Source organism: Euprymna scolopes, chromosome 11, assembly GCF_053919585.1.
Source record: "Euprymna scolopes isolate OS-2025 chromosome 11, ASM5391958v1, whole genome shotgun sequence".
NCBI classification, from domain to species: domain Eukaryota; kingdom Metazoa; phylum Mollusca; class Cephalopoda; order Sepiida; family Sepiolidae; genus Euprymna; species Euprymna scolopes.
The window spans coordinates 99,866,827-99,880,817 of record NC_136492.1 but is presented as its reverse complement, the minus strand read 5'-3'; the positions used below and the strand labels follow the sequence as shown (position 1 = coordinate 99,880,817).

Below are 13,991 nucleotides of genomic sequence, written 5' to 3'. Positions count from 1 at the left end.
ATGAGAAGCAGTTAGCTTCGAAATGCCATAGTTTAAAGAGATTTTTCTCTCTTATTCTTTCCTTATTGATCTGATGATATATGAAAGTTGCATGCAACGTTTATTTCTGATTTCATTATACATATATATATATATATATATATATATATATATATATAAGAGGTGGATGTAGTTTGCTTGAAGCATTGTATAGTATGTAATTAAATAGAATTATAGAAGGTGGTACAATGCAGAGGTAACAGAAAGAAACAAGCTGAAGCAGGTGAAAAAGTTTTATTAATACAATTTACAAATACATGTGTACATCTTCATATATTTCTTATACACATTATATTTATATTTGCACAGTGGTCACCTGGGAAAGTCGGTCTGGTGGTATATCCATGTGTATAAGAAATATATGAATATGTACACATGTATTTGTAATTTGTATTAATAAAAGTTTCTCACCTGCTTCAGCTTGTTTCTTTCCGTTACCTCTGCATTGTACCACCTTCTACAATTCTATTTAACTATATATATATATATATATATATATATATATATATATATATATATATATATATATATAAGAGAAAGAAAATTAATACTGTAAGTTGAAATTTATAATCAAAATTTATTATTCGACTGAATACTCCAAAAAACACGTTACAAAGTCCTTATTCTGCGGAGTTTCAAAGAATGCTATTCTTGCTATTCTTCTCATCAGAGGACAGAAAGAAATCAGCAAATTATATTTGTAGCAATGCTAGAATTTGCTAGTTATGGCATTAAGTCAAACCGAAATTTATTGTAATCATAAATTGCCAAAAAAAAAACAAGTGAAAAAATGTTGGATTTGTAAAAAAAATATAAAAACAAACCGCGCATAATATTTCAGCTGGCATGAAAATTCTCTCAAAGTAACCCGAAAGGCGGAAATAGTTCTTTAGAGAGAATGGAGTCCAAAATTAAGTCCAGTGTAATGATGCATATAGTCCGGTTGGAAAGTTTTCAAAGCAGCTGAAATAATGGAAATTGTTTTTTTTTGTTTTTTTGGACAGTGCAGTAGCCCAAAGAGAAGTTGATCTCCAGTCAAATGGGATTGAAAAATAAAAAGAAGAGGAAAACAGCATACCAACTTTCATCGGTGGCTCACTTTTCCTAATTAAGCCAACAATGAAAGTTGACATGCTGTTTTTCAAAAATCACATCCTTGTAACCAATCTCTTGTATAAAACATTCAATAAAAATAACCTAAAATTGTGCGAGCGTTGCTGTGGAAACTTAGAAATGATAATTAAAGTACATAATACCAAAATAATAAATGAGAGCAGTAGGGGGGAAAAAATTTTAATTGCGCAAAAAAAGTGACTAATATAACAACAATAAAAATAACACAAGTAGAACAAAAATATAATGACTAGAAATAAAAATATTCCAAAACCATGACAGCAATCTGCCAAATAGAAATAATAAAGTTAATATTGAAGAGAAAAGCTGTAACTGTAAAACTTGTGTACTTTATCCAACTGAGAACATTGTTTAACAAGCCACAACCAAAAGTACTATGTGGATATGACTTCCCGAGATTTTAAAACCAAATATTATGATCATAAAAGCACATTCAATAATAAAACACGCAGAATAAAAACAGCACTAGCGAACCATTACTGGGAGCTCAAAGAAAATGGAGGATTGCCAACATTCGAGTGGAAAATAGTACAATAGACCAGTAAATATAGAAAGCTAGATGTCTCGTCTGGATTATGTCTGAATGGGAAATTTGAAATTCTAAACTTAAAGACACCCAAAACCTATTAAACTGTAAAAGTGAAATAGCAAATAACTGCATAAATAGAATAAATTTTACTTTTGTGATAACAATGCATAGGAACATTAAAATAAAATCATTAAATAAAAAACTAAATTGAACCACCAGCTAAAAATTGAAATAGAAAAAGTATTCCAAGCACAGACTTATGAAAATAAGGTTACTTATCAACTTGATATATTCACAAAAAAGGGATGACTTGCCTCTATACAAAATAGAACAAAAGAAAGGGTTAATGGAAACATTAATCCGTGAGAGGATTAATAAAAACTCTTATTGGTTAGCTAGCTAAACTAAGCAGCATGTGTATTTAACACAAATTCCATGCATTTTAGCCTGACGATTCCCTATGGAAATGAAACGTGGCGGTCTTTGTGTAGCTTAAATGCCATAAATATATTTTCATAGTTTACTAGTTAGGTATTGAGCACTCTGGAAGTAAACACTGAAAATCCACACTTAAAATATTATATCTCCTTATAACACTTTATGTGGATATGTGAAATAATTAATAATAGTCATAATGTATGTATGTGCATACACAAATAATTCAGTTTTATACTCGTTTTCTCATGCGGATGTTGATGTAATAAAATATAAAAACGATGATGTTGACTCACCTACTTCTGTTGGCGTGAAATGTGCATTATGAATACCATTCTGAGTAGTAGTTGGTAGATTATTTATGCGCCCACTTGGAGATTTGGCATCAACTCGAACAACACCATAACCAGCAGATGCAGCATTCACCTTTTTAAAAAAAAAAAAAAAAAAACATATATGAGTAATGTAGCACCATAATCGATAATTCAATCATGATAAATTTTCTCTTACGAGCAATAAATAAATAAAGAATTAAATCTAAACAATGGACAGTGATATTCTACTTCATATCTTGAAAAATCAAATAGAAGGTTCCACAATATAATTTTAACACTTTCTAAATGAATAATTTCTTCACAATTTCAACTATGTTAACCTACACGACGGATTTTGGATGGGGAAAAATACCTGACACCTTAGTTAGTTGTTGAGTTTACTAAATTTTGGTCTGGAAATTAAAATAACTGTTCTCACAGTAGCATTATATGATTAAAAAAAAAAAAATTCAATTTGGAGATTTAAAAGTTAGGCAAACTATTCTGTTATGAAATTAATTATCGGTACTTGATATACAACTTGATACCTAAATGTTGTGTACGAAAAATTAAAAAGCAATTTTCTATTTTGTATATAAAAAAATGTACAAAATTAGGCTTACCTTAACTTCAGTTATTGTTCCAACGCAGCAATTTTCTATTTGCAAATAACTGACTTTGGATCGGTCTGCATTCACATTGAAGATTTTTGGACATCCATTTATCATTTTGCCATCACATAAAGCTGTCAACTAGTCATAAAAAAACGGAGATGTGATGAGAAATGTCAATACTAGATTTCTGATAGTTTTAAGCTTTTACATAAACATGTTTATTAAGTTAACTAATTTACATTAATGGAAGGAATGAAAAATTGTATTTAGCCTAATTGCTTATCTATACCAATACTTTCATTTGATTATTAATTCAAGTCAGCATCAAAAATGCACTCGAAATGTTGTCAGCACAACTATATTAACAATAATGATGATGCACATGTGTTAAACAAAAAACGCCCACTCAACAATTAGCCAATCAGCATGCGAGGCATAAAAGTAAAACTTTTCTGGAATGTTCAATGTAAGAACTAAGACAATCGAATGATTAACTAGATTGTTACTAAATTCTAATTTTCGCTATAAAATTCAAGAAAAGTTGAGAAACCCGGCATAGACGGGTACTTCAGCGAGTCTGTTATATAAAAGAAAGTTGCCTACTTGTGTGTGTATTCAGGTGAAAATTAATAAATCTTTGTTTTATAAAAGGAAATAATTTATTTTTTAAAACTCTAACGCTTCTACAACACATAGTCCACATAAGACGAATTATCAACAGAAGAATTTATTAGTGCTTTCTTATAAGCATTAAAAGCTTTTATAATTAAAAAACAAAAGTGCGCGCACACACACACACACACACACACACACACACAAACACACACACACACACACACACACACACACACACACACACACACACACACACACACACACACATATGTATATATGGCATGGTCCCCTGGCCTTGATAGAGCCATTTTTGACGATGATAGCATCTTTGGGTATTAGCAACAATCACACCAACATTTAATATGAATTGGGGATACACGTGATCTTTTAGTGAAGGAAGAAAATGAAGACGTGCATATAAAAATGAAGATAAATAAAAAGAATTTTGTAAAAGAAAAATTACAAAAAACGAAGTTATAACAAAGCATTTTTATATCTAAAATTTGATAAGTTTATAAAGGCTAGATTCAGTCAGTAAATATTAACTTATGCAAATTCGTGTTTGTTGCGTAAGTAATTGCAAGTCAAAATGTTCATAGTGTGAATAATATGTGTAATATACGTACGTGAGAATTTGGCCGCATGGTATTGTGTATGTGTGTTGGTTTACCTTGTTCTTCTTAGTGAGTGAGTAGCAATTTCTCTTCATTTCACTGTCGCTAATGTGGAAAGAATGTGTGTGCAAGATGAAAAAGGATTGTATGTGAATCACTAAAGTGTGAGTATACTTTCTGGCTTTTGGCTATTTATTTCAAGCATCGGCTTGCTGACCATGCCATTTTTTTTTTTTCTAAGACAACAAAATAAATAGTTACATAGCAATATTCAGAGGAACATTGTTTTGTTTAAACTCAAGATGCCATTATTTTCTCCTCCTTCAAGGGAGGATTAATTTATAGCTGATCGCTTGAGGATATATTACCAAGTAATGTAGACAGGTTAAATACAAGCTATTTTCATAATCTTACAGCAGAATGTATCTGCAGGGGAGCTGGACTACCCATGTTTAATGAACTGACCTTGTGAAAAGAACAACTCCGATCAAATGTATCTGTTCTGTTTTCAGTTAGAGGAGAAGAAATCCTTCTAAACTGGGTAATTTTAATTTTTATTTTCAACCCAGTGAGCTCCATTTTGAGAAGCTGGATTTTCCCCACATTTAAAACTTCACTTTTTGAGTGCTAAGGCACTCAAGACTTGTGTCAATTTAATACTAAATTATTTCTTTTTCGATATATTTCATGTGATTATTTCATCAGTTATTATGATTTAATTTAGCATTTTAATACATACAGCATCAATTTGTTGTGACTCCACATCGACAGCATTTATATGTATAACTGACTTTTACGAATACTTTCTGCTTTTCTCCTTCATCAACAACGTAATAATAGTTTTTAAAATGTCAAATACCTTATGCTGACCAGTCTCAACAGGAACAAAGGTAAAAGTTCCAGACTTTCCAGTCCAGTTCACATGCACGGGTGGTTTGGAATTCGGTCCAGTGACATCAATTTGTATATTTTGCCCAGAAATATTGTTGTCTAATATATTCATCTGAGCAGTGGTCTAAAAAAATTAAAATGAAAGAAAATAACACCTTGTTACAACTGAAATAAACGCTTTTCAAAATGAAACCAAAGAAAATAACTTAAGAATTGAGAGAACAGAAAGAATTGTGCATTTAATTTTTCATAAGTATTTAATTTTTTATAAGTATTTAATTTTTCATAAGTATTTAATTTTTCATAAGTATTTAATTTTTCATAAGTATTTAATTTTTTATAAGTATTTAATTTTTCATAAGTATTTAATTTTTCATAAGTATTTAATTTTTCATAAGTAAACTAATTTTAATTTGTGCAGCATGTCCTCCCCCCCTAAAATAATTAATGCAACACATAAATTCAATTATAAAATTCACGATCCTTTCTGCAATCCAAACATATATTTGGTACAACTCAACTGCTCTCTATGTTTGACTTGTCCACTAAGTTTCAGTCATGACTGTTCAACAGTTTTTGTTTTTCCACAGTTCACTGATATTGTGATCGTCTTATCGGTAGGTAGTGTTATCCAAGAATGACTTTTCATCCCACAACACACATTAAAATAATAAAAAACAACGGATAAAATAAAATGTGAGACTAATTACGTCATTAACTTATTGAGGTTGCATTATACACTTTCATTTGATCAGCGCCGTTTTGCTTGTCTACTAGATTGTTTTACCATGGCACAAAGAGTCTCGTGTATAGGTTCTTATGGATGATGATAGTTCATTTGAGTTGCAGTTTTGATTCATTATGAATGCTGACATGACATTCATAAGTTTGATTTTCATCTATTCTTCTTATATTGTCGCCACTTTCCAAGACACAGAGCAATTATAAGATTATCAGGTAAGTAAGCATGCATACAGCTGAGTTTCTTTCACAATTTAAACCTTATGCTTTATTTGTGGTGGAGTAAAGTGACCTGTGCACCTTATATGTGGTGAAGTGCACCTTATTTGTGGTGAAGTGACGTGTGCACATTATATGTGGTGAAGTAAAGTGACATGTGCACCTTATTTGTGGTGAAGTGCACCTTATTTGTGGTGAAGTGACCTGTGCACCTTATATGTGGTGGAGTAAAGTGACATGTGCACCTTATTTGTGGTGAAGTGCACCTTATTTGTGGTGAAGTGACGTGTGCACATTATATGTGGTGAAGTAAAGTGACCTGTGCACCTTATTTGTGGTGAAGTGCACCTTATTTGTGGTGAAGTGACATGTGCACCTTATATGTGGTGAAGTAAAGTGACATGTGCACCTTATTTGTGGTGAAGTGCACCTTATTTGTGGTGAAGTGACGTGATCACCTTATATGTGGTGAAGTAAAGTGCCACGTGCACCTTATTTGTGGTGAAGTGACGTTACTTCACCACATAAATATATGTGGTGAAGTAAAGCGACCTGTACACCTTATTTGTGGTGAATTAAAGTGAACTGTACACCTTATTTTTGGTGGAGTAAAGTGACCTGTCACTTATTGGTGGTGAATTAAAGTGAACTGTACACCTTATTGGTGGTGAAATAAAGTGACCTGTACACCTTATTGGTGGTGAAGAAAAGTCAACTGTACACCTTATTTGTGGTGAAGTAAAGTAGTCTGCGCACCTTATTTTGTGGTGAAGTAAAGTGACAACATTTTGTAAAGGGTGTGCTCACTATTTGTGGTGAAGTAAAGTGAACTGTACCCCTTATTTTTGGTGGAATAAAGTGACCTGTACACCTTATTTATGGTGAAGTAAAGTGACATGCACACATTGTTTGTGATGAAGTAAAGTGACAACTTTTCGTAAGTGGTGTACTCACTATTTCTGGTGAAGTAAAGTGACCTGTACACCTTATTGGTGGTGAAGTAAAGTGAACTGTACCCCTTATTTTTGGTGGAATAAAGTGACCTGTACACCTTATTTATGGTGAAGTAAAGTGACATGCACACATTGTTTGTGATGAAGTAAAGTGACAACTTTTCGTAAGGAGTGTACTTACTATTTGTGCTGAAGTAAAGTGACCTGCACACCTTATTTGTAGTGAAGGAAAGTGACAGTTTTTCATAAGGTGTGTACTCACTATTTCTGGTGAAGTAAAGTGACCTGTACACCTTATTTGTGGTGAAGTAAAGTGACAAATTTTCGTAAGGGGTGTACTCACCATTTATGGTGAAATAAAGTGACATGTGCTCCTCATTTGTGGTGAAGTAAAGTGACAACTTTTCGTAAAGGGTAAACTCACTATTTGTAGTGAAGTAAAGTGACCGGTACATCTTATTTGTGGTGAAGTAAAGTGACAACATTTCGTAAAGGGTGTGCTCACTATTTGTGGTGAAGTAAAGGACTTGTACACCTTATTTGTGGTGAAAGAAAGTGACAACTTTTCTTAAGGGGTGTACTCACTATTTGTGGTGAAGTAAAGTGACCTCTGCGCCTGATCTGTAGTTAGTAATTTGACCTGTGCACCTTATTTGCGGTGAAGTAAAGGGACAACTTTTCGTAAGTGGTGTACTTACTATTTGTGGTGAAGTAAAGTGACCTGTACACCTTATTTGTAGTGAAGTAAAGTGACATGTGCTCCTCATTTTGCGGTGAAGTAAAGTGACAACTTTTCGTAAGGGGTGTACTCACTATTTGTGGTGAAATAAAGTGACATGTGTTCCTCATTTGTGGTGAAGTGAAGTGACAACATTTCGTAAAGGGTGAACTCACTATTTGCGGTGAAGTAAAGTGACCTGTACACCTTATTTGTGGCGAAGGAAAGTGACAACGTTTCGTAAGGAGTGTACTCACTATTTGTGGTGAAGTGAAGTGACCTGTACACCTTATTTTTGGTGAAGTAAGGTGACCTGCGCACCTTATTTGCGGTGAAGTAAAGTGACAACTTTTCGTAAGGAGTGTACTCACTATTTGTGGTGAAGTAAAGTGACCTGTACACCTTATTTGCGGTGAAGTAAAGTGACAACTTTTAGCAAGGAGTGTAATCACTATTTATGGTGAAGTAAAGTAACCTGTGCACATTATTTGTTGTGAAGTAAAGTGAATTCTACATCTTATTGGTGGTGAAGTAAAGTGAACTGTACACCTTATTTGTGGTGAAGTAAAGTGATCTCTACACCTTATTTTTTGGTGAAGTAAAGTAAACTGTACATCTTATTTGTGGCGAAGTAAAGTGACCTGTACACCTTATTTGTGGTGAAGTAAAGTGAACAAATAGGATATGACCATTCTCTTTTGTAAAGAGGGAGATTTATTGATTTAGCATGCTGCATCTGATGGCAAATTTTTGACTAGCGATTTTGTCAGGTTCACGATTGTATTGGTGTCTACTGTTAAAAAAACTGTGATTAAAATGGAAAGAAATTCTCTTCTCTCGTCGACAAATTTATTTTTACTTCAATGGTAGTCAAGACTTCAGAACTTGTGTTCTTTTGAATAATGGGTAGGATTGTTGTTTGTGAAATTCAGTGACTCTTACAGAATGCCTTACTAGCTGTGGTACCGGGTAATGCCTATGCAATCATTGCGGATTGTAGGATATACAACATATTCAGTCTTTAAGAAACTATTCAGCTATTTAATTTATACAAACAATTCCATACTTATGATGCTAAAATGTGAACTACACAAAAAATTTGTTTGAAAATAAAGTATTTAGCATAAGAACTGCGATTTGGACGCTATCTGTTGTTTTTGATTAATAACTTGAGTACTTATGCAGAATATGGATTGTGCAGAAATAATAATGTAATTTGTTAGAAACCCATTTTTAATATGGTGAGAGGAGGACGTTTTGAAACTATTTTTTTCACCTAACAATGTAATGAGCAAAAAACCGTATGAATTAAATTTAACTTGAAAATCCTATCTAAAAAAATAGCATGCTCCATGTTCTGTATAAGCATCACCATTTGTTCAAGTCTGCAGTTGAACTTGGGTCTGTCTCTTGAAACATAGTTATTAAAAAAGTAAATAATTTTTTCTTGCAGAGCAATTCATTTTACTGCAATAGCAGTGGAGATCTATGGAGTTGTTGACCTTCATTCAATTGGATTCTTTTGGATGACTAGTGAGATTGTTGCTCAGTTGAAGGATAAGTGTTGATGCAGCACCCTTCACTGGTGTTATGACAGGCAAATACTTTTGCCATTATGGCAGCTGATAGGATGTCCTGCCCCTTCTAAAAATTTGTCTTTCAGAAACAGAAACTATACGTCAATAAAAATTATTTGATTCAACAAAACTTTTTAATTTACTATCCAAAATTATTTACCTCATTCCCGACATGAACATTTTTTAACTGAGCATTCATCATTACTCTTTCCATTGGTTGCACCACTGTGGCCTTCTCCAAGAACTGAGCTGCATAAGCCATTATTCCAAGATGCTCTTCTTTCTCAGCTGCAATTTCTTTGGCTGACATCAACGGATTAAATCCTAATTCTTTTCCAGTGATCAACCCTAAATAAAATAAAGCCAATTCATCATCAAAATCTGTCATGAAAATAACCAAGATCATTTTTATTTATTTATTAATAAATAACTCAATCAAACTTGAACCTTTTTTATTTTCAAAAGTTAATTGTTATTAATCCAATCTCGATAATAAAACACCTTTTAGTTGATTGAAGTAATCAAGGTTGCTTATTCCTGCAGTTCTTTCTTCCAAAAAGTCGAAAGTATGATAAATGTAAGGTTAATCCAAAGAAAGTATTATTTTTTTCACAGTAATAGAAACGATCATCAGGTATTTCAATGTTTTTACCTGATTTTTGAACCTTTAACTTTGTAAAATCCTTAAACTTTTACAAGATTATTAGGGAATACTTTAACCAGAGCTGACTGTTTGTTGTTAGAATTTTCCTCTGAATTTAGTATTTTATGTTTAAGGGTTTGAAAACTCTGATCGTGTATTTGCTTTTTTTTCCGCTATTTTTACTTTGAATTTAATGATTTATTTATTAATAGCGTTATTGAATATTTAAAATTTTAAATATTAAAACTTGAGTTTCATTGTTTTTTTTTTGCTTTTGGGAATTGATTCTTAGTTGAATCGATCTGAACTATATAAATATGGTTACATATCTATCAATATCTATATCTATATATATTTCATGATTTTCTTGGGGGTACAAAACTTTATTAAGGCAATCATGAAAGGAAGACGTATTCCTTCGGAATTCATTTTATATTTAAAAAAAAAAGACCGAGGAGAAAAGGAAAATGGATAGCGACTAAAAAATAAAAGTAGGGAAATAAAGGAAGAAAAAAAAAATCAAAACGAGTCAATTGACATGTTTCGCCCTCACTCATCAAAATTGGAATCGAGGGGGTTTATTTTTTAGTAATTTGTTTTCCTTAATAATAAAATCTACAACCACATTTAAATGAATAAATAACATTACTAATATGATGAGGGGGTAGAACATCTTTTTTATTGGAAGCGATTAATGGTTTTGTATTATACACAACACGAACATTTGAAGCAAAATAACATCCTTCAACAGTTGAACTAATTTGTTTGGTGAATTTTTCACTTACTTTCCCCAACCACGGCAATCGAATATAAACCGGACATTTATCCACCATATTGGGGTTTGTCCGTAAAAAAATCTGCTTTTTTCCTTTTAATGGTGGTTTCAATTACATCTAAAGGATACCCATTAATTGGACAAAGCATCTGTAATTGTATTTAATTCCTCATCCAATTTTTCTGGCGAGCAGATCATTAGGGCACAATGTGTTAATGTCCAAATTAAATTATATTTGCGCTTGTTGGGGCAGAATGAATCCCAGCGTGTATACATCCCAGTGAATGTTGGTTTTGCCAAAATATCGAGAAACGCCAGGGCGGAATTATCTTCACTTTCATACGTATACTTTAACGCTGGATGCATACTGTTTAGTAACGAGAAAAATTCGTTTGCCTCCCAACACGGAGCCCATAGACACACCATCAATTTGCCTGTACATTACATCATTAAAGCTAAATTCTACGGATGTAACAGCAAATTTAATTAGTTCAATAAATACGTGTTTAGGAACGGAAGGTGTTGGACTTTGGCTGCGATATAAAAAGTCAGCACAAATATCTATCGTTTCTAAAACTGGGACACAAGTAAATAAATTGCTGATATCATACGAACACATAAATTTATTTGTACTCGTTGATTTTTGCATGTAGTCAGCGAAATGAAATGAATCTTTCAGACAGTATTTACTATAATAATTTGATACTGGCTGAAGAATATTGAAGATCCATTTTGCAACCTTCTATTGTGAGGACCCTACCATAGATAAAATGGGTCTTAAGGGAATATCCGCTTTGTGTGTTTTGGGTATGCCATATAATCTTTGACGGATAGAGCCCGAGGGTCTAATCTCACTAGCTACCTCAGAAGAAAGTAAACCACTTTTTACCCATTTAACTAATCAAGCAACAATATTTGCGAAAGAAAACCCGAATAACAAGAAATATTACATAGGCATGACTTCCTTAGATTTCAAAACCCGATACTATGACCACAAAAGTACATTCAAAAATAAAAAAACACCATATAAAAACAACACTAGCGAATAAATACTGGGAACTCAAAGAAAGCGGACATTCGCCGGTAGTCGAATGGAAAATAATGAGACAAGCTACCACGTGCAGACATTTAGACGACCCATGTAAATTATGCCTCCATGAAAAATTTGCTATCCTGTACTTTAAAGAACCCCAAAATCTATTAAACTGTAGACGAGAAATAGCAAACAACTGTGTTCACAAAATAAAACTTACTCTAGGATAGCGATACAAAATAGCTTTAAAACTAACAATAACAATAGAAAACAAACAAATAAATAAATTAAATAAACATGAATATACATAAACGATCACACATATATGTATATATATATATATATATATATATATATATATATATATATGTATATATATGTGCATGTATGTGTGTACACATAGGTATATTTATATATAAAAAAAAAAGAAAAAAAAAAGGAGAACGTCTACCTTAAACCACTAACCTAGTTCTAAAACAGATCCTTTGTTCGATAAAATGCATGCCCATTGGCTGATAGGAAGGGGCGCGGTGGATACTAGAAAGCTGATTGGCTAACTAAAAATCCTCACATATATAAAAACAAGAAGCAACCACAGAATTCGCGCATAAGCCTGACGAATCCTATAGTGGATGAAACGCAGAATATTCAGTGTAGCTTAATCGCCATATATGTTTTATAAATTACGATATATATATATATATATGTATATATATATATATATATATATATATATATATATATAAAGATTATATTATATATATGTATAAAGATTATATATATATATATTTATATAACTACTTAATTTACTCACATAAAATTAAGATATGAAAGTATAGATTTATGCGTGAACTTTAAGTATTTACTTCAAAAGTGCTCAATATGTAAGTAGAGCTAGTTAGTAAGTTATAAAATGTATATGGCGATTAAGCTACACTGAATATTCCGTGTTTCATCCATTCTACGATGAAATTGCAGAATATTCAGTGTAGCTTAATCGCCATATACATTTTATAACTTACTATATATATATATATATAAAGATTATATACATATATATATATATATATAAATATAAAGATTATATATATATATATATATATATATATAAAGATTATATATATATAAAGATTATATATATACATATATATATAAAGATTATATACATATAGATATATATATAATCTTTTTATATATATATATAATATTTATATATATATGTATATATAATCTTTTATATATATATATATAATTTTATATATATATAATCTTTATATATATATATAATCTTTATATATATATAATCTTTATATACATAATCTTTATATTTATATATATAATCTTTATATATATATATATATATATATATATATATATATATATATATATAAAATAACCTTCTTAGTGACACACAATATGGTTTCCGTTCTGCTAGATCTACAGCAGATGTGCTTACAGTTATATCTCATAGGATTAGCGAATCTCTCAACAGAGGCAACCTTTCTAGGGCAATTGCTCTTGACATATCAAAGGCCTTTGATAGGGTATGGCATAAAGGTTTACTTCATAAGATCTCCAGCTATAGTATAACTGGAAATGTCTTCTCAATTATTAAATCATTTCTTTCTGATAGGTTCATAAGAGTAGTAGTTGATGGGCAAAAATCAGAAGCTCACAGTATAAATGCTGGAGTCCCTCAGGGGTCCATCCTGGGCCCAACTCTTTTCCTGATCTACATTAATGATCTTCCAAATCACATTCTTACATCATTCGTAGACATTTTTGCTGACGACATTACCATCTATGGTAGCACATCTAAGACAGTAAACGACCAAGTTCTCTCCGATTCTCTCTCTTCTGATCTTGATCACGTTGTACAATGGGGAAAGGAGTGGCTGGTTACTTTTAATGCATCTAAAACTAAGCTTCTATCTTTACATCATCAACGTTCTGATCCCCATCTGGCATCAATTAAAATGAATGGCTCTCGTCTTGGGGAGGCCTCAAGTTTTGACAGGCTTTACTCCTGATCTTAAATGGAATACGTACATCAAATCTGTTGCCAAGGCCGCTGGAAAAATGGTCGGATCCTTCTATCGATCCAGTAGATATCTCACTGCTGATTCAATTCTCTATCTATATAAGAG

At 31.9% G+C, this 13,991-nt stretch overlaps 1 protein-coding gene across 2 annotated transcripts in view; it reads right to left on the bottom strand.

The window, feature by feature from the left end:
* Positions 1 to 13,991, bottom strand: part of LOC145287981 (filamin-B-like) — a 306,042-nt gene that overhangs the window by 180,802 nt on the left and 111,249 nt on the right. For both annotated transcript variants that reach the window (XM_080135974.1, XM_080135975.1), the window contains exons 6-9: positions 9,554 to 9,741; positions 5,154 to 5,309; positions 3,075 to 3,203; positions 2,434 to 2,563 (exon numbers count right to left, since the gene is read on the bottom strand). In XM_080135974.1, the coding sequence (XP_079992100.1) occupies positions 2,434 to 2,563; positions 3,075 to 3,203; positions 5,154 to 5,309; positions 9,554 to 9,741 (603 nt within the window). The remainder of the gene's footprint in view (positions 1 to 2,433; positions 2,564 to 3,074; positions 3,204 to 5,153; positions 5,310 to 9,553; positions 9,742 to 13,991) is intronic.